Genomic DNA, 25,788 nt, shown 5'->3' with positions numbered 1-25,788 from the left:
TACTGCAGTCAGAAACTATAAATTAAGCGTATAAAGATTGTTTTTCAACTTTTTCTTCATGTATATGATACAGACAACCATGCAGTTTGGGCCTTAATATCAGCTAGGCTCTCAAACATCTGAACTCTGATGTCGCTTTGTGGAACAAATATCTAATGCGGCTCTGTCAATGACAGAGTCAGAGCCGTTGGCTCTGTCACTGACATAGCCAATATAATGTGGCTCTTAAGCAAGTTTAGTCAGTCATGCGCTTCAAAAATAATTCAAATAACGCTACTGGTCTATCGTTTATTACCAAAACTCCATAAAAGAAAATTAAACGCAAACATAATAAACCTTTATGGAAATTTAATTCCATTTCGATAAAAGCTCTGAGGCGGTAGGATCCCACATTGACCTGACTTAACACTCTGGAAGGAGCTTAATCCACCAGCATGAATAAAGTTTGCTCCGCCCATAGCCTGTTGAAGAGGAAGGAGATTATTTACAGGTTGTTTGAAGCCAGATTTTTCCAGCTGCTGGTGCTGACTCCGGACAGCAAAACGGTTAACATGAACAGGGATAGGTACGACAATTTTTGAGGCTTTTGATTCTATGCTGGAGGAACTTGGCTGACCTTGCTTCAATCCACCCGCCACGACGCTTGCCTTCACTCTCTTCCACTTCGCTCTTCTGTTTTGAAACCATATTTTAACCTAAAACAAAGATTGCTTATTAGCAACGGTAATAAGTGAAAAAAATCGATGAAGTTGTTTCCTAGGAAATTTTACAGCTCTGAGTGTAGTGACTCAACCATACAAGTGGGCAGAGTTTTTCATGAAATAAGAAAATAAGAAAAAAAAATATAACTATGCGAACTATTTTCTTTGCCCTCATCTCCCGTGAATATGCACATGTCAGGTTCCTTACCTGGTATTCAGGGAACCGTGATCGGATATTCGATAAGCGCTCCAGCACAAATAGAATTATTTCTGGTAATACAGTTTGCCCACAACCCCATCCCCTCCAAGTTTGTTCAAGCGGAGTCTCTTTTTTGAGCGTCAAATATTCTCGAAAACATGAATCGCTAAGATGCCTAGATATATGCAGCCTTTAGGTTAGTTGCATTTTCTTCTAATTAGCATTATCGCATTAGTGCTGTGAAAAAGATAACTGCTAATAGCGAGGGGGTACCCATTTTCAAAAATCACGGACATAGCGTGGCGCGTGCCAAGCTTGGCTAAAACTGTGCCATGCACTGTCAAAACTTTGTCAAGCATGGCGGGAACCGTACTAAGCATAACGGAACTGTCTGGTCAACATGCCGTCCTGACATGCACACTAGGTTTCGGAAAGTGTGCGCTTTCTCGGATAATAGTGAAGATGATTATCAAACGGTTCGTGGTAACGAACTGTAGTAAGGAGCGACCCGGTTCAATAGTAACCGAAACTCTAAAAAATAGAATTCTGATACCAATAATAACATAAAAAAGAATCGAATTTTTATGCAGATTTTAAATATATAAGTTTGGTCAAGTTTAGTTTTACCAATCAAAAGTTACGAGCCTGATAAAATTTGCCTTATTTTTAGAAAATAGGGGGAAACACCCCCTAAAAGTTATAGAATCTTAACGAAAATCACACCATCAGATTTAGAATATCAGAGAATTCTACTGTAGAAGTTTTAAGCTCCTATCTACAAAAATGTGGAATTTGGTGCTTTTTTTTGCCAGAAGACAGATCACGGATACGCATTTGTTTGTTTTTTTTATTTGTTTTTTTCAGGGGTGATTGTATTGACCCAGTGGTCCTAGAATGTCGTGAGAGCCCTCATTCTAACGAAAATTAAAAGTTCTAGTTCCCTTTTAAGTGACCAAAAAATTTGGAGGGCACCTAGGCACCAAAGTCACCGGATCAAAATTTTGAGATAGCCATTCTGTTCAGCTTAGTTGAAAACCTAATAAATATGTCTTTGGGGACGACTTAATCCCCCACAGTCCCCAGGGGAGGGGCTGCAAGTTACAAATTTTGACCATTGTTTACATATAGTAATGGCTATTATGAAGTGTACAGACATTTTCAGGGGGATTTTTTCGCGTTGGTGTGGGGATATAGGTCGAGGGAGGGGGTTACGTGGGAGGATCTTTTCATGGAGGAATTTATCATGAGAGAAGAGAATTTTCATGAAGGGGGTGCTGGATTTTCTAGTATTAAAAAAAAACAATGAGAAAATAAATAATTTTTTTCAACTGGAAGTAACGAGAAGCATTAAAACTTAAAACGAACACAAAACGTTACGCATATAAGGGGGTATTGTTTTAAATATTTTTTATTGTTTTAAAAAGTAGAGCTGTGACAAAGAGTCAAACTTTAGCGTAAACAGCGGGGTTTGAGGAGGGACAACCCCTTTCATGTACGGAATAATTTCTGTTCGTTTTAAGTTTTAATGTCGCTCCATACTTGCAGTTAAAAAAACTTGTTTTTTTTTTACTTAATACCTATCTAAAGGGAATGAGAATTAAAGCTTTTTTTTGTATGCGTCAACTCATTTTGATATTAATTGTTTTTCTTCAAAGATCAAAGAACACGGAGCAGCGCGAATTAAGTGATGAACATCGTTTGATCATGCATGTTTTCCAGAAGGGTGTCAGTATTTGAAATAAAAAATACATCAATATCCTTAGAATGATATATTACTGTAGCTTTTTAATCAAAAATAGGCATTAAATATTAAAATATAGACAACTTCAGCCGAATCTTAGCTGGACTCAGAGGTGTTGCGCTTGTGTATGTTTGTGTGTAGGGGGGGGGGGATCCTGACGATGTATTCGGTTACTGGCCCTTTAGTATTTCTTCCACAATCAACTTTGATAGGTAAACGTGTCAAGGCAGTCGACAAATTTGATTGATCCCACCACAAACTACAATATATATATATATATATATATATATATATATATATATATATATATATATATATATATATATATATATATATATATATATATATATATATATATATATATATATATATATATATATAAAGGGTAGGTAAGTGAGATTTTTGAATGAACTTCCGCAACATAAATAAAAGTTTTTTTTTAAATCGTTGTTTCTATTCCTTTAGTAGCTCTAGGCTCGTTCATGTTTTTTATTGCCCTCTCTTCTTTTTTCAGCAAGGGAGAGGGCGAGAAAATATGAGCAAATTTGCGAAGTATTAGCCACCTTTTCACTCCCCCGAAGAGAAAAGTCGTCATATTTCCAAAATTTTCTCACAAAGCATTATATATGTTTTTTTTTTACTGATTTATAAGAAATAAACAAGTTCGCTGTTACTATGCTAACTGATAAAAATATGTATAAATAAAAAGAGACAAAAGTAAAAAACAGATAAATACAAGAATCAATGCGTAAAAAGAATTCTACTTTTGTTTTGATTCTGACTGTTGGAATCCATTAAGTATAAAGTTACCCATCAGTAGATATATGAGAAGGTAGGAGCTAAGACTAACTAAGACTCACGCTAAGACTAATTTTTTTATGTCAAAAACAAATATACCTTTAAAAAAACTCGGTTTTTTCCACAGAAGAACGTGGAAATTAATGCACATGCTTATGGATACAAATATTTCTTTTCAATTCTGATATTGCAATAAAAAAGATGCATGGCAACAAATTCATTGCTATTGTAGATACCAACAATAATTACTGAAACGCATCAAACCTAACCCGATATAGGTTAGAGGACCTAACCTAAACCGACCTAACCAACCCCCCCCCCCTTAATGAACGGATATATAGCCCAAATTATAAAAGTACAATGAATTCTATCACCCGTCACTTGTCTGTATAGCTATGACAACGGTATTCTGAGATCTAAGCTAAGCAAAATTCTTGAATGTGTTTTGTTTAATTAACAAGTACCATTAGAACATACCTGTACTTCAGTTAGCTGTAGCTCAGACGCTATTTGCGATCTTTCTGTAAGGCTCAGGTATTTCTTCGCATGAAACTCCTTTTCGAGCTCAATGAGCTGCTCACTTGTAAATGCCGTTCTTCTTCGTCGGGATTTTGACTCTCCGTCGGCTTTATATTCGGTTTTTCCATCTTCGTGATGTAGCTTTTCAGTTCCATTAATGTCACCATCAACATCACTTGATGCATCGTGGTCTGTCTCTGCAATAAGTAAAATAATTGTTAAACGACCAAGGACATTAAAATGAAGAGGTTTTGCCATCTGGCCCCATATTAGGTCTATCCATACCTGCAAATCGGGATTTTCTACGATTTTTCTTTTGGTTGTTATATAATTATTAAAATTATTTTGCTGCATAAATTCCCTACTTTGTTGCCACATTGAATTGTAATAGGAAACAAACTTTTATTATTAAAAAGTTCGCGGTAACGTACTGTAAGTAAGGAGCGACTGTGCCTAATAGTAACCAGAACTCTAAAAAACAGAGCTTTGATAACAATAGATACATCAAAAGAATTATCTTTTTATCCTAATTTGAAATATTTAAAATTAACTAAGTTTAAAGTTATTAATCAAAATTTACGAGCTCATATAATTTGGCTGATTTTTGAAAAGGAGTGAGACAACCACTAAGATTCAAGGAATCCTATTGAAAATTGCACTGTCAGATTCAGTGTTTGAGAGAATCATACTGTAGAATTTTCGAGCTCCCATCTTTAAAAATATGGAATTTGGTATTTTTTGCCAGAAGAAACATCACGGATGTGTGTTTCATTGTTTTTGTTTTTTCTTCCAAGGGGTGAGCCTTGGAAAGAACCTGGGAAAGAGTATTGTGTCTAGAAACCCCTGGAATCCCTAAATGAAAGAGTTTGCCCCCATAAGATCTCAAAACTCCTCATTTTAGAGGAACTTCCTAAACTGGAATGGAAACACTGTTCCTAGACGAGGGAGGAATGAGGGCTCTAAGAGGATGGGGACTCAAGAGCACCTAGGACTTGGCACGTTATTGCACTAAACCAAGAGTACCATCGAGCATCCCTTACCCGCCTAAAATTCACTTCCCTGGATGTAATCTGCAAAAGATAACAACAAATACTTAGCCAGCAGCTTGTCAACTGAAGAGCTATAGGCAACTAGGCGAATAACCATTCCCAGGGCAAGAGCCTGAGAAAATTTGCTTGATTTTCGAAAAAAGGGAGAAACGCCTCCTAAAAGTATTAGAATAATAATGAAAATAGCACCATCAGATTCAGCGTATCAGAAAACTCTACTGTAGTGGTTTCTATCTCCTATCTGCAAAAATGTGGAATTCGGTATTTTTTTGCCAGAAGAAAGATCACGGATGCGTGTTTCTTTGTTTTGTTTCTTTTCTTCCCAGGGGGTGATCGAATCAGAACACGACTTCTATAATCTTGGGAGAGCACTAATTTGAATATGAATTAAAGCTTTAGGGCTCTTTTAATTAACCAAAGGAATTGGACGGCAACTAACCCCCCCTCACGTCACGTTTTGTTCTCCCAAAAGTCGTCTGATCAAAATTTTGAGATGACCATTTGGTTTAATATAGTTTTAAGGTCCGATAACTATGTTTTGGGGGATAACAATACCCCCTAGAGCCCCCAGAGGAAAGGCCGCAACTTATAAAATTTGCCCATTATTTACATATAGTATTCGTCATCGGAAAGTATACTGACATTTTTGAGTGGGAAGGAGATTTTCTGGGGATAAATTTTCTACGGAGATAATTTCCATCGGGATGGAAGTTTCCGGCGGTGAACTATCCAGAGAAAATTTAACTCGAGGGAATTTGCCAAAATTCATATAGGAAATAAGATTAATTTGTCTTACTGTTGGCGACCCCGTTTTACATAGGGAGATGCTCTAAGGGAATTGTCCGGGGGATATTTTTCCACAAAGGGGAGATTTCACAATAGCCTGAAAAACGATCAGAAACAAAATAAAAAAAACAAGTCTTTCTTCAAATGAAAGTAACCTAAGGAGTATTTTTCAGGCGGAATCGAAAACGAGAAATTTTGTGGGGGGATCATAGTAAGGATGGAATTGTCTAGGATTTATTTCCCGAGGGGGATTTTACATGGGAGCTATGGAGGAATTTTTCTTAGGGGGGATTTTCAACGGATGGGGGTTGGATTTCCCCGGATTATTTGAAAAACGATCAGAAATCAAACAAAAAAAAACAACAAGTTTTTCTACTGAAAGCAAGGAGCAACATTAAACCGTAAAAGGAACAGAAATCAATACATATATGAGGGGACTGCCCCCTCCTTAGTGCCTGCTCATTACACTAAAGTTCAACCCTTTGTCCCAACTCTTTAAGAACGATTCCTGAAACACAAGGGCCGTGTTATTAGAATCATAACCTTTTTTACATAAGTACTTAAAAAACTTTGGCGTGAAGAGACGGGCATTGAAGAAGGGGCGGGTCTCTTCATATACGGAATAATTTTTTGTTTGATTTAAGGTTTAATGTTGCTCCTTACTTTCAGTAGAAAAAAAAACTGTTTTTTCTACTTAATTTACAAACAGGCCCGACACCCACTGTACCTGCATCTGGTCTTCGAGCAATACAACAGCCAATAGGGTGGTACAACCGTTATGTTCAATAGGGCTGTTGAACAAATATAGGCTAGTGGGAATATGTAAAAAATAATTAATAGTGATAATTTTTTTATTCATATAAATAAAAATAAGCAACAAAATCATAAGTAAAAAAACCAGCATTAAGTTTTATTACATAATAAGTAATAAAAGGGATAAATATTATTGCCTAATTTTTGCCCAATCGATTATTATTCCATAAGAATTGATTATTATTTGATTATTATTGCCCAATCGGCCTTTCTAGAACGATGCTTTGTAGGTAAGTTAATCAATTAATAATTTGAAGTTTATTTCGGTAAAATTTGAGAAGATTAGTAAATAGGTAAAACTATCATCGCCTACATTACTTGAAGCATTATGACATGTCTCTGGAACAAGTAAAAAAAAACTTCCTAGAATGAAATAGACATGGAATCACTAGGATCAGACCAAAATAGAAAAACAAATGCTTATATTCTTCTGCAATAGCATGAGTAAAAGTAAAGTAAGTAAGACGGCACTAGACCCTTAAGGTCCAAACCGGCGGTGCTGATCTCCGTTTCATGGCCCTTCAGCCAGGAAGTGCAATGGGGGGTTTGGGGTGAACCATCCTGTGCTTTCAGACACCCTTCCTGCTTACCTTCCCCAGATTTTTCAAGGTACCCATTTAGAGCTGGGTTGACTCTGGCTGAGCTTACAGAGTCACGCCACTGACCCCCGTCCCAAACTAAATAGCTGGTCACAACTGGGATTGAACCCGTGTCCCTTGGACACATAATTCCCACGCCAGCGGGCCAACCACTCAGCCAGGACGGTTGATTCTTCTACAATGTTGCGTGATGAAGTGAAAAAAAACAAGATAAATTAAAATTACCCAAAAATTAAAGGTAAAAGAGGTAAATGAGAATATCATGAAGATGATCCTAAAAATTTCTTATTAACATTTTTTTTAAAGGTTTAAAAAATTTAAACAACTTTCTATCAACAGAAACCTACAGGGTTAGTCCCTTATAATAAATTAAATAAAATTTAATTATTTGAATTTTTTTCAAAATTTAAGTTTTTTCAATTGTTTATTCAATTGAAAGTAAGGAGTGACATTAAAACTTAAAACAGACATAAATTATTATGTATAGAGTTATATAGGGGTGTAGACGTATTACGTATAGAGGTATATAGAGGATGTGTCTCAATACATCCTCTTATGCTCCGTCCTCAATACCGTGCTCTTCCTGGTAATTTTTTTAGTGCTTTTGAAAAAGCATCTTATTGTTCTAATTAAACGGTCCTTGTGTTTTAGGAGTGGTTCTTAGAGAATTGGGACAAACTGTCGACACGTGGGTGTTGCGTAATGGCGGCGCACAAAACGTGTGCACCGTCATTACGTAGCTTCCACGTGTGGATTGCCATTACGTCCCAAGTGTGAGATTGCGTCATATCCCAAATGTGCCCCCAGTCATTACGTAAAACCACGGTAATCCCGACGGAAGGAAGCCCTGGCCCTCGTAGGTTGTCAGCCTCGTAGGTTGGCCTCGTGGCCTCGTAGTCGCTCCTCACTTACAGTCGTTGAGACAAACTATTTGAAACTTCAGTAGAGGCTATGGGCCGGCTATTCACTGTTCATTCTCAATACATAATATTGAAATAAATAAAACATAAAAAGCTTACATCGTAAAACAAGCATTCACAAATGCATAGATGTGCAATTCACCGTATTTGATTATCCACTGCATATTGGAAAGACAAATTATGTTTGGAACAATACCTACATGAAAATTTTTTTACATTATAAGTTGCAAATATTTGTTATTATAACGTAAGTTCTAAGGTTTTATTTATTTTAATTAGGGCCCCAAGTTGGATTGTGAATATCAGTTTGAAATAATTGCCAGTTTTTTGTTTCAGTATTGGCCTAATAATTTTCTTCTATTTTTTCAGGATTTCTTTTAATATTTCTTAAATATTTTATTTCTTTAATTTTATTTTGTCTTTTCTTTTATTTCTTTGCATTATATTTTATTAATATTTTTTTTATTTCTTTTAATATTTTTCTTTGCTATAAACAAAGAGTTAAGCTTTAGTTGTATTTTGTCAGCCGAGACAAAATTAAATTCAGCACATGGTTTTATCGTTGACTGTCTCGATTTCTCCTTTTAGGTTGTCAATGAAAATATTTTTCTTTCGCGGAAGTACAGATTTTTCTTGATAATTGACTGTTTTAGCAATCCACTTGCTAAAACAATTCAATCCAATAGACCAATATTTTGTTTGTCTTTTTTGTCGTTCGTCAAACGACGAACGTAAACATTGTTTTTTTTGAACGAACGAACACGAAAAGCATTGTTCATTCGAGCGATAAACGTTGAAAATCGTTCTTCAAACGAAAAATCGTCAACATATCTGTCGAATGTTTTGTTTATCGTTTGGTTGTCGAACATTCGATAGTCCAATCCAATAGACGAACATAAACAGTCCAACAGAAGAACGTTCACTCAATGGAATTAAAACAGTGGACAAATCCGATTCGTACTTTGAATAGTCAAATTTAAAATAGATACATTTTGGGAAAGAAGGAAACAGGACCAAAATTAGCCAAAAGGTAAATAACCCGTTGTAAATAATATTCTAAAATTTACAAAAATACTTTCTTACGCTTATTTTTTCATTACCAAGTTTTAATTGATTGTTTCAATTCGTTTTCCTTTGTATCATGTTTTTGTATGGTGTTTCGGGGGTGAAAGTGATCAGTGATAAATTAATTGGTTATTTTCTTTGTCTTGTACCTGGGGAAATCTGATCCTTGTTGTTGTTTCGGGGAACAAAACTGGTTTTGTCCCTTTTTTCTCTGTAAAACCGATTTCGGTTTGTTCCGTGAAAGGGCATAGGCCTAAATTCTGCAGTTTTTATCGAAATTATGGACTTCTGGCCAAATTGATGAATAAGATGTAATATTTTCAATAGCTGCGTATCACTGTCCAGGGGTCAAAACTATTGTTTTTGCTTGTAATTGTTTCAAAGCTTACAGTATGTGACCTGAAGAGAAGTTTTATAGTTTGTGCCACAAGAAAATATCGGAAGGTGTTCCACCAAAGTTTCGTTTTTTCATACCTAGCTTCTGCTTTAAAGTGGATGCTGCTTCTGCTAACCTAGTTTCTGCTTTTAAGCTGCTTTTAACCTAGTTTCTGCAAACCTAGTTTCTGCTTTTAAGTGGACCTAGTTTCTGCTTTAAAGTCCCATTCAAACAGGCAAGGTACCTAAAATTTAAACCGAATAGGGCCAAGTTTTTTATTAGATTAATATATACAAAAAAAAAAATTAGATCCTGAAAATGAACATTTTCAGGTAATTGTACGAAAATGTGCCGTCTACTGTTACATGCCATTATTGTTTCTGATTAAGACAAAAGAAAAAAGTTTTTCTGGTGGAAGTTAACAGCAAAATTAAAACTCAAAGTAAGCAAAAACTATTAATTCGTAGTCTATCCAACAGACACAAATCTAGCTCAAACAAACTAGATTCTGATAATTAATAATTGTGAAATTATGCAAAACTAGCGCTTTACTGAAAACATAAAATGGTATAAGGTTTCGTAATCTGGCTGAAAATTTTTCCATCCAGCTGTTGAAAACACCAGGGTGGAAGCTCATTCTCATCATCTGCATATTTTACACCTTTGCTCCTCCCCCTCCTGCTGCGTGCATACCTGATATAGTTCTTTGGGTTTCTGATTGATTATAATGATAATTCGTTAAAACAATGATGAGTGCCAAACGAGAAAAAACATCGTATATGGCGTTTGCCACATTTTTTCTGTTTTTTTAGTACTTGGTTTTGGATTAATTTCCGTTTGATTTTTTGCCCATTATCTAAAAGCACCTCTGAAATTTCAGTAGCTGTCCAATTTTTTTTTTATCTTAAAATTACCAAGTGTCAAAAAGATAGAAGATCTAATAGCGTGACAACGTTCCAACTGCCCTATCAATTATGCCATAGTTTCATAGTGTGTTTTGCTACTGATTCAAAGATTATATAAACGATTTTCAGTAAATGAACAAAAGAGGGCGTTGATGCACCCTTTTTACTATGATCTACATGATCGATTAACTGAACAGGAATGAAATGCTATTATTCGGTTGGAATTAGCTGTTTTTTGTTAAATACGAAAACTTAGACAGTAGATGATCAAACAGCTTGTCAATGATTCTATACTACCTAAAAAATTAACTTGCCAGCAGCACCGGCACCCAGAGAAACATTTTAGGGAAGGTTAACTCTGTGAAATTATTTCAGCATAGGGGGAGTGCCTCCTGCGCCTGTGGAATGAATGAATTATAGAGGTTCTTGAACCGCCTGATATAGTACATTCAAGCTCTATTTGATAAAAAAGGAACACCCAAAAGGAGGTTGTAGTTAAGGAAGCAGGACAATGGTAAAACAGCAGAAAAAAACTATTTTCCTTAAGAAATTTTCTGAGCTTACTATCAATGCAATTTCTTGAGCTAAAGTGGTTTTTTGAAATTAGGAAGAAGAAAGAGTCTAAATTGAAACATAACGAGCTCCGGTGCACATCGGGAGCTTATTTTTCGAAAAGAAAAAATAGTCTAAATCTGTGATTCCTAGTGTGGGGCGCAGGCCCAACCGGTGGGTCATGGCAATATTTTGGTGGGTCATGGGCAGGATGTGCATCCTTCGTCTGACTATACTACAGAGCCTTAGTTTTGAAAAAAAAACACAACATTTTTCATATGAAAGACGTCACATTCAAATACATTTAAAGAGCAAAAAACATAGGATAGTATCATAATGACGTTATACATTGTATAAAAGGTGTTGTATTCAGGCAATATTTTTCATAAGATACCCAGTTAAGGGCCTTTTAAGCTTCCTTCAGTTAAATACACGTAGAATTCTGAATAAGACAATTTAAATATCACAAGGGGGACACCAGGATTGTAGGAGTTTCTTGGTAAGGCATGGACCAAGATTGATTGGGAACCACGGGTCTAGATGTAAACATAACGAGTTCCTGAGCACATTGAGCACTACGTGCACATCGCTCCCGTTTGGGGAGGCTTTGTTTATTCCCGCCTCTAAATGGGTACCTAGAGAAATCTGAGGGAAAAACACGGAAGCATCGGATGATTTGCCCCCAACTCCGAATTGCACTCCCGGACGAAGGCAAGTCAGAAGATCGGTACCTGTTCTGCGTAACACCTTGTTGCGAAAAAGTGTAAAATAGTTCTCAATACAAAAGTAAAGAAACCTCAGAAGGCGAGAAGAGAGTATAACATGAAACTGCAGTCTTTATTTTCAGATTAAATAAAAAACAACGAACAGAAATTACTCCGTATATGACAGGGGCTGTTCCCTCCTCAACGCCCCGCTCTGTACGCTAAAGTTTGACTCTTACTCTCAACTGTACTTTTTAAAACGGTAAAAAACATTAGCATAAAGAGCGGGGCGTTGAGGAGGGAACATCCCCTTTCATATAGGGAGTAATTTCTGTTCGTTTTAAGTTTTAATGTCGCGCCTTACTTTCAGTTAAAAAAACTTGTTTTTTTTATATATTTATTTTCTGAACGTTTTTGAATTAATGCATGTTTGGCACCTCCATTTACCATTCGCTTCTCTGATGCTTTCAAACTTTTTCGGAGTATGAAAACCTATCATCTCGCTCCTTACTTTCAGTTTAAAAACTTGTTTTTTTATTTATTTTCTGAACGATTTTGAAATTTTGCATGTTTTGATTTTGGCTCTCCGCACATGAATAATTGAAACGAAATTTGCATATTAATTTTTTTTTTTGCTAAATGGCTTTCTCATAGTTTTTATCGGACGATTTTGAAGAAAAGAGCGGGGGAGGAGGCCTAGCTACCCTCCAAGTTTTGGTTAATTAAAAAGGCAACTAGAACTTTTAATTTTTTACGAAAGGTTTTTAATAGTAAAAATGTACGTTACTTACGAATTAACTTACGTAACGAACTTCTATATCCGTATGATTCTACAACGTGTTTGACGGGGTTCACCCTCTCGTCAATACCTCACTCTTTACATTAAATCTTAAATTTTGTCCCAATTCCTTAAGAATGGCCCTGAATCACAAAGGCCGTAGAATGAATAGTCGAAATTACTAAAAATACTTTTGCGTAAAGAGTGAGGTATTAGGAGGAGATGAACCCCTCATGTGCGTAATAATTTCTGTTCGTTTTAAGTTTTAATACTGCTCCTTATTTTCAGTTGAAAAAACTTTTTCATATTTATTTTTTCATTTTTTTTAAATACTAGAAAATCCTACGCCCCCTTCATGGAAATTTTCTTCCCCCATGACATATTCCTCCATGGAAAGTTCCCCCCACATAAACCTCTCTCCCCATCCCCCAAACCAAAAAAATCCCCCTGAAAACGTCTATAGACTTCCCAACAACCATTACTATATGTAAACACTGGTCAAAGTTTGTAAATTGCAGCATCTCCCACGGGGACTGTGGGGAGTGAGTCGTCCCCAAAGACATAGTTATAAGGTTTTCCGACTATGCTGAATAAAATGGCTGTCTCTGAATTTTGATCTGGTGATTTTGGGAAAAAAATGAGCTTTAGAGGGGGCCAAGGTGCCCTCCAATTTTTTGGTCACTTAAAAAGGGCATTATAACTTTTGATTTCCGTAAAAATTGGCCCTCTCACGACATTTTAGGACCACTGGTTCGATACGTGACCCCTGGGAAAAAAAAACAACAAATAAACATGGATCCGTTATCTGACCACATTTTCGTAGATAGGAGCTTGAAACTTCTAGTGTAGGGTTCTCTGATACGCTGAATGTGATGGTGTGATTTTCGCTAAGATTCTATCACTTTTAAGGGGTTTTCTCCCCTATTTTCTAAAATAAGGCAAATTTTCTCAGACTCGTAACTTTTGATGGGTAAAACTAAACTTGATGAAACTTATATATTTAAAATCAGCATTAAAACACGATGCTTTTGATGTAACTATTGGTATCAAAATTCCTTTTTTTTGGAGTTTTGATTACTATTGAGCGGGGTCGCTCCTTACTACAGTTCGTTACCACGAACTGTTTGATATTATAATGCCAAAGGTGGCAACCATTTTTGAAGACACAATCAGCCATATGATCTTTCATATCAGGCACTTGCCGACGAAGTTTTGACACGCCGACTGAAGTATTCAAGTTTCAGCTAGCTTACATATAATAGTATTTTTTATATATGAAATATCAGATGATTGCCATTTGAATAAAACTGTTGCTCTCTAACAAGAAGAATATTGTTTTTGGACAATCAAAAGGGTATAAGTTCCAGTACTATGATACACTTAATTTAATCTGACTTCAGTACGAAAAGAAAGACGAAAAAAACAAAAGCTTTGAGAAGCAGAATAGAATGATCGATAGAATGCAGTATAAAAACAAAGAAGAATGAAAAAGATGAAGGTTAAAAGCCCGGAATAAAACGAAAAATTCAAAAGACTTATTCTCTAATATGGGTTGCAAAAAAGTGACCCTTATCCTTGGGCCTTATTCAAGATGTTTGTCCAAGGGGAAGATGGTCACCAAAAGAGTTTTTACAGGAGGGGGGAGTATCGTCTTATTACCTGCACATTCAAGACCAGTTTATGAACAGCAGAAATATTTTTTTTGTTTCTTAAACGTAGTCTTTTTTCCCTCCATTTTGGAGTAACTTTACGAGTTGGAAAAACAGTTTGGGGAATGAGAGGGGTGCAAGCCCAGTACACCCGTTACCTCCCCCCCCCCGTTGATAAGGTTTGGTCATGTCCCCTTTTAAGCTTAGGCTTATATAAGATAGAAGTTTATCACTATTCATAGAAAAGAACTACAGAGGTGAAATACTGCGTGTTTATCTCCTCTTTGAAGGTAAAACTTGTTAGAAGGTACTTGTTAATTATGCGGAACATATTCAAGTTCTCGATCTCAATGTAAGATCTGAGAAAACAGGTTTCATAGCCACAAAGACAAGTGGCGGGTGACAGGATGGATTGGATTTATGTAATTTGGGCTATAAGTTTGCCCATTAAGGGGGGGGGGTATTTGGACAGAGCAAAATTAGAAAACAATTCTTCTTCATAATATGTAGAATAATTGTAGCTAACACAGTTTGTATGCAGATCCGCTATACTTTACCTCCACCCTATTGTGCAGCAAATATATAGCCGAAATTATTTAAGTCCAACGCATTCTGTCACCCATCCCCTGTCTTTGTGGCTATGAAACCGGTTTTCCCAGATCTTACATTCAGATAAAGAACTTGAGTGTGTTCTGAATAATTAATAAGTACCGTAAAAAAATATTTGATTGCTCTGAAAAGTAAAAAAAGTAAAAATCTCGAAAGCGACTATCAAAAAGTTTTTATCACACTTCACAGAAAGGATCAGCAAAGGGGGACAAAATGCATATTTACAACGTCTTGGATGGTAATAAAAGTTTAATCTCTCTAAAAATTTAAAACAGATAATCACCATTGAGAAGAAAAAAAAAATAATAGCCATTAGTCCATCTGATGTATAGACTACAATCTTCAAAGAATTCGGTATTAACAATAATAATAATTTATTTGTGACCCACTTGAAAACAGCGGAGTATAAAAACAAACATACAGAAAAAAAACTTCTGATAACACATTAAATTGTTGTAGAAAACATTTTAGAAGATCATGAAAAGGGTTAATAGTAAAATGTATCGAGTCGGATAGTTTCTGGTGTAGCACTTTAGGTTTATTTAATAAATCTGGAGCCCCGAAATTTGTTACCATATCACTGTTCTTGTACCAGGGAGGAAAGTACAACAAAAAACGGAGGAAACGAAAATAAGATGACTTGAGAGCCTTTAAATTTTTTCTTTTTAAAACAGGATACAATCCAGAAAGATGTAAAACCGAGTGATCACAAAAGTAAGAATAAATTTGTGAAATATTGCAAACCGATTATTGCACATTAGAAAGCCTTGAACTTACCGTCCGCTGAATTTAGACTGGGAGAAGACTGTCCTTCGCTATCTGGTACTAATGTTTTTTGTATTGGTAAGGACTGTGGTATCAAAGGCGAATATAAAGGCTGTAAAGGGTGATGAGCCATCGTCTGGTTTGCCCAAAGATGGTCGAATTTTGCGCTCTCGCCTATAAGAAGACATTATTTAAAATAGACCTACTGAAAGAAAAAATAATTAATGGATATGTGATTCATGGATTCCCTTCCACTGACACTTAGCTTGGAGAGGCCTAACTCGTAGTCAGAGGATTAGCTTCTCTAGGCCTAGTGTTCCTGATTTTATGATCTGCTCCATAGTTTCTGGTACTCTTCGATAATTGCTTATTCCCTCTCACTTTTTCTGTCTCTCCCCGGCAATTTTCCTCTGAGAAATCAGTTCTTGCCTATTAGCCAAGGTAAGGTCCGATTTTAAGATCTGCTCCATAGTTTCTAGCACTTCCAAGAATTTTTATTCTCTCTTAACTTTCTGAACCTCCCTGAAAATTCTCCCCTTCGGAATCAATTCTTCCGTAAAAGCCTAGGCCACTCCTAAAAACTCCCCATTTTTCTGTATCCCTCGCTCTTTTTATCACTCTTGTTTCTATTCTTTTCTGAAACTTGTTTTCTTTCTCCTTCTTTTGTCCCAGGCAACCGGCCTATGATTGAGTCTTGCTCTAAAAGATCATTTGGTTGTTAGTATTACGCAACAATTCGTTAGACACATGATATTATTTGTATGATGTCCTAGAGAATGATTACAAGAATTTGTTTCAAAAAAAATTAAAATGAAGAAAAGATCAATCCTACCCAACGTATCCGGGAGTAGAATTTTTGTAAGCTAAGGAAGACCCCCCTCCCGAACCAAAAAAATTAGATGAATGACGTTTTCTGTTGTTAAGTCTCCCTAGAAAGGGTTTGACTCCTCCTTTCTCCCAACGAATAAAAATCATGTACACATCCCTGCTGCTTTGTTTGTATTGTATGAAGGAGAATTTTTTGTAATCAAATGGAGAGGTAGAACTCTCCTAGACTTAGCATATTTCGACAATTTGAGTGGAGGAGGAGCATGCGCTGCTACATTGGCCTCAGTCTAGTTGGTACTTTAGTTAGTGGGTTATACTTGCAGTAGTTGCAGCATTTGAGGGTCCTAGATGAATTTTTGTTTTTAGCAAAATTAATGAATTTTTGGAGATTCCAAGAGCCCAGTGTGAGGTAATGGGTTGGAAAATCGATACTAGCAAGACTATGTCGGTTAACTTAGAAGTAAATAATTATAATAATTTATATAATTTATTCCAGAAAAAGCCCGTGGGCCATAGGAAAAATACATAACAAACAAACAACAAATTAACTACATTAAATTAAAACTATTTAAAGAAAACGCTCCCGATGCACCGCTGCAATCCTGACAAACCTTGCTATCCTTTTAATACTCAGGAAATTTGTATCTTTCATTCTATCTACCATCCATATCTCATTCAATTTTTCTTTACCATACATCTCACGCCTCCAATCATTCAATTCGACACATTCACACACAAAATGTATTAAACTTTCATCCTGAGATCCGCACATAGGACAAGCAATAGATTCTACCTTCTCCCCTTTTCTCCCTTGATACTTTCTTTTCTCCCCAATCAAAAATCCATTTCCCCTCCAATCCAAATAAGCCTTCAAATCCTCTCTACTTAACCCAACCTTCCAAAATACCTCCTCCCCCCAACTACCCTTTATCTGTCTATACAATTTTAACGACCCTGAACGATCCAGACTAAATGCGAATGGGCAATGCTGGGTAACGAAAAAATTGACTAATTTGATAGCTTCAGTAAAAAGAAACCTACTGAACGTGCAAAATGTTTTTTCGAAGTTGAAAAAAGTTAGGAAGATAAGTTTTCAATCTAAAATTAGAGTATTGAACCCCACGGTGATGCCAGTGGTTCCGTGTGGCTTTGAAACTCGGGCGTTTAAAAAATTTAAGGTGGGCATGTTAAGTGTTCTCCAGAAGAATTGTTTAAGGACAATTTCAAGTACTCTTTTGGTTGACTGCGTATCAAACAATAAGCTCTTAGACAAATGTTGTTCAATCCCACCTTTAAGGGCTAAAATGACAGAAGAATTAAATTGTTAGGCCACATTTTATGGAAGAAAGATAATACATTATTAAAAATCATACTTTTCAGCCATCCATTTGAGGCTGTACGAAAATTACATCGTTCCCAAATGAAGTAGGAAAAGGTGATAACTTAGTGGTAACTTTTGAAGCAAAAATCTAGTTTGTGGCGAGTGGTGGTACCACTGAGAGCAGGAGTGATTATTTTAGATGTAGATAAAGCTTTTTCAGATATAGACAAAACTAAAATATCAAGCGTTCAATTATTGTATTTGGCGTTTCTACCCTTGTCGGCAATTATGGTTGTTTAGCCCATTGAATTAATAAGATATAGGTGTAGCCCTCCCTTTTCGGATTCGTCTTGTAAAATTGAATATTTATTTTTCTAGAAGCCAAATTCGAAGGCTTGAGAAAACTTGAAGCTTTATATCCATTCAAACGTTGATCATAGTGCCACAAACAATTCGATTTTGACAAGTGGTAGTGACGCTATGGCAAAACCAATTATTTCAGAAAGGGGTGGAGCTCGGGCTATTTCTTAGGCAACACAAATTGGAAGCGCCTACGAACAGCTACTTAAAACAGAAGAGGAAGCATACAGAGTTCTGGCAGCGTCCTGGTCAGTGACAATACTAGTACTGACAGTGCTCGCGTAACTCAGCGACTCCTTGAGCAATTTAAATGAAAAATGTTCCCTACCAAGTACTCACGACAGGGATATATTCAGGATTTTTTCAGGGGGGGGGTAACAATTTTTTTTTAAAGGCACCATAAAGGTGTCTCTAACCAAACAAAAAACTTTAAAAAAGCATCAATGTGATTATTTTAAAAAAGCATTCAAAGTATCAAAAATGTGTTTATATTCATTATTACTACGTTTTTTTTAGTCTTACAAACATTTTTTTTTTGGGGGGGGGGAGATTTGAACCCTCTAACCACCCTTGGATATGGCCTTGACTCCTGACTTAGCATCGAGTGGCTTCCATTTTTTCTCTGAATAAAAGAAATGGCTTCAAGAGCAGCGCTTCCAAATTGAAGCACAACTCTCGGCACAGCTGGTAGACATAGTCTGGTCTTGGTTCAAAGATGACAGACCCATTCTGAGAGAATTTCAAATTCTCAGTTTGATGTAAATTACCGTTTTTTATCGTGTAAATTACCGTTGATGCTGTTTGAGTTTGGTGTAAATTACCGTGCTTTAGATGTTCGAAAATCATGCTTTCTAATTTTCAAATCCTTGCTGACAGTATTTCAGTGACGAGTGTATTATGAAGCTTGTTCACAGATTTGTCAAATGCCTCAATCGAATAAGTGATTATATCTATAAGTAGCCTTAATGGTAAACTAATCTTGTTAATAAGATTAATTTTTTTTTCTATTCACCTGCCTTTCCTTTATAGTCAATCGGAGGTTAAAAAAAAAACTGCCCTTGAATTTTTGGTATGTCTGGAAATCCCATCATGTGAAACCACGGCCACTTGGGCCTTTGACTTTAGGAGATTTTAACCATGTTTTTTCGATATTGCCCTGCCCTTTAAAGAGTTAGTGCATATGTGTTTGTGGATAAAACCAAAGTAACTGCTCATTCAAAAATAATTCTATATTTTAAAATAATTCTATTCAAGGCTGCCATTTCTAGTGATATATCATCATTTCTAGGGATTTCATTACCTAGTGATTATTAGCTATTTTTCGAATACTTAACAATTTCGCGCTTTTATTTTTTAGTAATCAAAATAGCATGAAAATGAAAAAAAATACATGAATGGTTAATTTGGAATATTTCAGTGTTGGGATTTTAGTTCTGAAGAGACAGTCTGTAAGAAAGTATCAAACAGTTCGTGGTAACGAACTGTAGTAAGGAGCGACCCGGCTCAATAGTAAACGAAACTCCAAAAAACGGAATTTTGATGCTAAAATATATATCAAAAGAATCGGATTTTCATGCTGATTTTAAATATATAAGTTTCATCAAATTTAGTCTTTGTCATCAAAAGTTACGAGCCTGAGAAAATTTGCTTTACTTTGGAAAATAGGGGGAAATACCCCCTAAAAGTCATAGAATCCTAACGAAAATCACACCATCGCATTCGGCGTATCAGAGAACCCCCATAGCAAAAATTTCAAGCTCTTATCTACTAAAATGTGGAATTTCGTATTTTTTGCCAGAAGACAAATAACGGGTGCGTGTTTATTTGTTTGTTTTTTTTTCCAGGGGTCATCGTATCGACCAAGTGGTCCTAGAATCTCGCAAGAGGGCTCATTCTAACGGAAATGAAAAGTTCTAGTGCCATTTTTAAGTGACCTAAAAATTGAAGGGCACCTAGGCCCCCTCCCACGCTCGTGTTTTCTCTAAAGTCAACGGATCAAACTTTGAGATAGCCATTTTGTTCCGCATAGACAAAAACCATAATAATTATGTCTTTGGGAATGACTTACTCCCCCACAGTCCCTGGGGGAGGGGCTGCAAGTTACAAACTTCGACGAGTGTTTACATATAATAATGGTTATTGGGAAGTGTACAGACGTTTTCAGGGGATTTTGTTTTTGTTTTTGGGGGCGGGGTTGAGGGGAGGGGGCTATGTGGGAGGATCCTTCATTGGAGAAATATGTCATGGTGGAACAGAAATTCAATGATAAGGGCACAGGATTTTCTAAAATTACTATAAAAAAAACAATGAAAAAATAAACATGGAAAAGTTTTTTTCAGTTGAAAGTAAGGAATAGCATTGAAACTTAAAACGAACAGAGATTATTACCAATATGAGGGGTTCTAAAAATACTTTAGCATAAAGAGCGAGGTATTCAGGAGGAGATAGATGCCTCGCTCTTTATGCTATATTATTTTTTAGTAATTTCAACTATCTATTCTACGGCCTTTCTGATTCAGGGGTCATTCTTAAAGAATTGGGACAAAACTTACGATTCAGTGTAAATAACGAAGTATTAACGAGGGTACAAACCCCCTCATATACATTATAAAATTTAAGAATATAAAAGTTTGTTACGTAAGTTAATTCTTAAGTTATGTATATTTTTTACTAATAAAAACATTCGTTAAAAATTAAAATTTATAGTTGCCTTTTTATGTAACCGAAAAATTGCAGGGCAACTAGGCCTCCTTCCCCACCACTTATTTCTCAAAATCGTCCGATCAAAACTAAGAGAAAGCCATTTAGCCAAAAAAGCAATTAATATGCAAATTTCTATTTTAATATTTTATGTGTAGAGAGCCAAAATCAAACATGCATTAATTCAAAAACTTTCAGAAATTACATAAAAAAACTAGTTTTTTTAACTGAAAGTAAGGAGCGACATTAAAACTTAAAACGAACAGAAATTACTCCGTATATGAAATGGGTTGTCCCCTCCGCAATCCCTCGCTCTTTACGCTAAAGTTTGACTCTTTGCCACAATTCTAATTTTTAAAACAATTAAAAGCTTTAGCGTAAAGAGCGAGGGATTGCGGAGGGGACAACCCGTTTCATGTGCGGAGTAATTTATGTTCGTTTTAAGTTTTAATGGCGCTCCTTACTTTCAGTTAAAAAAAACTAGTTTTTTTTTTATGTAATTGCTGTAGAAAGTACAGAGCGCTTCTATTTTTATTCGGACGCAAACTATCTTGGCGTGATTTAAGCTAAATTTCTCTATTTTTGTATTCTCATTTTTACTTGCTCAAATGTACTGCCAAACATAGAATATCCACTTGTTCCAGGACAAACGCATGACCTCTATTTAAGCAAAAGAAACAGATAAAATAATACCAAACCTCACCAATAAGTTATCTATTCTACAATAAAGTTTTAGACTTTAAAAAGTTGGGACTAAAAAATTCTTAGTCCTAATATCTTGTTACTAAAGAAGTACAAACTTATTAGATTTTAACCTTCATATGAAAGCTTCTTGTACAGCTTTAGAAAACATGAATGAGAATATCATTCAAGGTATAGAATCTGTGATAAAATGATTTGCTTGTCGCCATAGATTGACGTTTTACTGGAAACAAGGTAAATTGCTATTTTTGGAAGCATACAATGCGAATTACCACTATTATATCCCTCCTTCCTATTCAGATATATTTCTACATTCCCTCCTTCCTATTCAGATATTTGTCTACATTAAGTCATCAGACAATTACGTCCATATTATTATTTAGTTCGTGTTTTTAGCACACTTTTTGAACGATTCAGTTAGGCTGATTCAGTTCATTCAGTTCAGTTTTGTCTACATTAAGTCATCAGACAATTACGTCCATATTATTATTTAGTTCGTGTTTTTAGCACACTTTTTGAACGATTCAGTTAGGCTGATTCAGTTCATTCAGTTCAGTTTTGTCTACATTAAGTCATCAGACAATTACGTCCATATTATTATTTAGTTCGTGTTTTTAGCACACTTTTTGAACGATTCAGTTAGGCTGATTCAGTTCATTCAGTTCAGTTTTGTCTACATTAAGTCATCAGACAATTACGTCCATATTATTATTTAGTTCGTGTTTTTAGCACACTTTTTGAACGATTCAGTTAGGCTGATTCAGTTCATTCAGTTCAGTTTTGTCTACATTAAGTCATCAGACAATTACGTCCATATTATTATTTAGTTCGTGTTTTTAGCACACTTTTTGAATGATTCAGTTAGGCTGATTCAGTTCATTCAGTTCAGTTTTGTCTACATTAAGTCATCAGACAATTACGTCCATATTATTATTTAGTTCGTGTTTTTAGCACACTTTTTGAACGATTCAGTTAGGCTGATTCAGTTCATTCAGTTCAGTTTTGTCTACATTAAGTCATCAGACAATTACGTCCATATTATTATTTAGTTCGTGTTTTTAGCACACTTTTTGAACGATTCAGTTAGGCTGATTCAGTTCATTCAGTTCAGTTTTGTCTACATTAAGTCATCAGACAATTACGTCCATATTATTATTTAGTTCGTGTTTTTAGCACACTTTTTGAACGATTCAGTTAGGCAAAAAAGAAACTAAATTAAGCGCTTAATTCTGAAAACTAGATTACAACTATGACCGTTTGAATAGGCTTGTTTGCTGTATTTAAGGACGTACCTCGAATCAAGCTAGGGGGAGGGCCTAAGTTTGCAAACAAGGGATAATTTGGCAAACTACACAAACATCATAAGAAGTTGTGATAACCATGGTTAAGATATTTCTATTTAATTTTAGATTGGCTCGTTCTAGCAAGCTTCCCGAAGTTCTACTTTTTTCTTATCAAAGACTTGAGAAATCAAAAATTGAAACACAAAGTCTGTATGCTTTCAATAAAGTGTGCAGTATATTGAAGTATTTTCTCTACTTCATTCAAAACTTTCAAAAACTACTTGCATTTTTGTTTTCATTTTTTAATAGTACCAAGGTATATGGGTATTCATATATGGTATATGGGTATATGGATATATATGGGTATTTAATAATACCCATTTAAACTACCAAGATATATGAAGCAGCATGGGCAAAGCTGAGATTTTGAGTTTTGACAAAATCGTCCAGTGTCCCGACAAATGCAGACATACAAGCTAAATAAAGACCCCTAAGGCAACCAAAATTCCAAAAGAGCCCCTTCCCCCCAGCTGCGCCCCTGTTAAGCAGTTCATGGTAACAAACTGTAAGTAAGGAGCGACTATTGATACTAGCGATAGAAACTTTTAAAAAGTTTTGATGGCAGCATATACAAGAAAAGAACTGGCTTTTTAAATTTTGCGTTTTAAAAGATTACAATTTTCGGTTGAAATGTTTAAAAAGACTATTAGATACGCTGTCATCAAATAGTTCGTGGTAACGACCTGTAATAGCCTAAGGAGTGACCATGCTCAATAGTAACCGAAACTCTAAAAAACAGAATTTTGGTGCCAATAGTTACAACAAAAAAAATGTATTTTTATGCTGATTTTAAATAAATAATTTTTGACAAGTTTAACATAGCCCATCAAAAGTTAGAAGCCTGAGAAAATTTGCCTTATTTTAGAAAATAGGGAGGAAACCCCTTAAAAGTCATAGAATCTTAGCGAAAATCACACCATCAGATTTAGTATATCAGAGGATCCTATTGCAGAAGTTTCAAGCTCCTATCTACAAAATGTGGAATTTTGTATTTTTTTTTGCCAGAAGACATATCACGGATGCATGTTTAATTTTTTTTTCCAGGGGTGATCGTATCGACCTAATGGTCCTAGAATGTTGTGCGATGGTTCATCCTAACGGAAATTAAAAGTTCTAGTGCCCTTTTTTAGTGACCAAAAACATTGGAGGGCACCTGGGCCCCCTCCCAAGCTATTTTTTCCCAAAGTCACTGGATCAAGATTTGAAGATAGCCATTTTGTTCAGCCTAGTCAAAAACCCTAATAACTGTCTCTTTGGGGACGACTTAATCCTCCACGGTCCCCGGGGGAGGGGCTGCAAGGTACAAACTTTGACCATTGTTTTCGCAGGGAGGGGTTACGTGGGAGAGCCTTCCCATGGAGGAATTTATAACGAGGCAAATGAATTTCCATGAAGGGGGCGCAGGATTTTCTAGCATTATTTAAAAAAACAATGAGAAAACAAATAAAAGAAAAGTTTTTTTTTCAAGTGGAAGTAAGGAACAGCATTAAACTTTTAAAACGAATAGAAAATATTTCTTATATAAGGGGGTTCGTCTCCTCCTCAATACCTCGCTCTCTACGCTGAAGTATTTTTAGTAATTTCAACTATTTTTTTCTACGGCCTTTGTGATTCAGGGGTCATTCTTAAAAAATTGGGACAAAATTCAAGCTTTAGTATAAAGAGCGAGATATTGACGAGGGGGCGAACCCCCTTATATACGTAATAAAATATACGAATATAGAAGTTCGTTACGCAAGTTAATTCGTAATTAAGGGTATTTATTACTAATAAAAACCTGCGTAAAAAAATAAAAAATTTCTGTTGACTTTTTAAGTAACCGAAAATTGGAGGGCAGTTAAGCCTAGTCCCCCACCCCTTTTTTTTATTAAAATCATCCGATCAAAACTATAATAAAGTCATTTAGCCAAAAAAAATTAATATGCAAATATCATTTCAATTATTCATGTGCGGTGAGCCAAAAAATCAAAGCATGCATTAATTCAAAAGCGTTCAGAAATCAATTAAAAAAGAAGTTTTTTTAAACTGAAAGTAAGGAGCGACATTAAAACTTAACACGAATAGAAATTATTCCGTATATGAAAGGGGTCGTCCCCTCCTCAACGCCTCGCTCTTACCACTAATGTTTTTTATTGTTTTAAAAAGTAGAGTTGTTAGAAAGAGTCAAACTTTAGCGTAAAGAGCGGGGCGTTGAGGAGGGGACAACCCCTTTCATATACGAAATAATTTCTGTTCGATTTAAGTCTTAATGCTGCTCCTTACTTTCAGCTAAAATCAACTATTTTTTTTATTTAATTGTACGCAGAAATGCAATCAACATGGCAATACAAAACTCTAGTCCAAAGGCACGGGGCTATTGTGGAGGCAGGCCGCCTGATATACGGAGTAATTTCTGTTAAATTTAATACTCTTTACATTCTTGAAAAAAACTTGTTTTTATTCAAATTAAATTTTTGAAACAACGCGAATAACTTTAAATATATGAGTCACAAAATACTGTGTTCATTGTGTGAATTGAGTTCTCGGCAGTAGCTGATCCACATGGTAGTTTTAGGGGCACTTGTCCCCAGAAGATAAAAAATTGCACAAACTTCAGGTTTGGACGGGCGGAAATACCAATGGGGAAGCTAAACTCTTATCGGTAACCCCCAAAGCATTAATTCTCTTTTCGCCCCTGCTTTTTGCCAAATAATTATTCGGCTGGATGTCTATAATCTCTTGTTTCCTGAAGGTGATCTACATAAGTTCGATGCAATAGATTCTTAGACTAATTATTATTCCTACAAAATATTTTGAATTATTCAGGAGATCAACTCTAACTAAACAATAAGAGATCCTGACAAGGCATAAATTTCCATACCTCGTTGTATTATAGGATAACCGTTTGATCTATTCAATAACATTGTCATGTAGCTTCCATATAATAAATCCATCGGATGTACAGAAGGGTTTTCAAAGAAATGGAAACCATCCTTTGTCGAAACGTTTACGTTTGTGGTCATTTTC

The 25,788-nt window shown here is 35.6% G+C and overlaps 1 protein-coding gene across 1 annotated transcript; it reads right to left on the bottom strand.

Moving 5' to 3' along the window:
- Positions 1 to 274: 274 nt before the first annotated feature.
- On the bottom strand, positions 275 to 25,788 carry LOC136038450 (homeobox protein unplugged-like). The gene is made up of 4 exons (XM_065721522.1): positions 25,643 to 25,788; positions 15,541 to 15,702; positions 3,917 to 4,155; positions 275 to 695 (listed from the first exon to the last, which is right to left on the bottom strand). The coding sequence occupies exons 1-4, from the start codon at positions 25,782 to 25,784 to the stop codon at positions 339 to 341; spliced, it is 900 nt and encodes a 299-aa protein (XP_065577594.1). The 5' UTR covers positions 25,785 to 25,788; the 3' UTR covers positions 275 to 338.

The sequence above is a fragment of the Artemia franciscana genome, chromosome 18 (assembly GCF_032884065.1).
Source record: "Artemia franciscana chromosome 18, ASM3288406v1, whole genome shotgun sequence".
Taxonomy (NCBI): domain Eukaryota; kingdom Metazoa; phylum Arthropoda; class Branchiopoda; order Anostraca; family Artemiidae; genus Artemia; species Artemia franciscana.
The sequence above is the reverse complement of the archived record's forward strand: the minus strand, read 5'-3'. Positions and strand labels throughout refer to the sequence as shown.

Bases quoted from the DNA above. Each gene is read 5' to 3' on its own strand.
- LOC136038450 (XM_065721522.1), bottom strand. From the start codon at position 25,784: ATGACCACAAACGTAAACGTTTCGACAAAGGATGGTTTCCATTTCTTT. The intron at 4,156-15,540 runs GTAAGTTCAAGG...TACTTATTGCAG, and splicing joins CAGTCTAAATTCAGCGGACG to AGACAGACCACGATGCATCA. The intron at 696-3,916 runs GTATGTTCTAAT...TCTTTGTTTTAG, and splicing joins TACAGCTAACTGAAGTACAG to GTTAAAATATGGTTTCAAAA.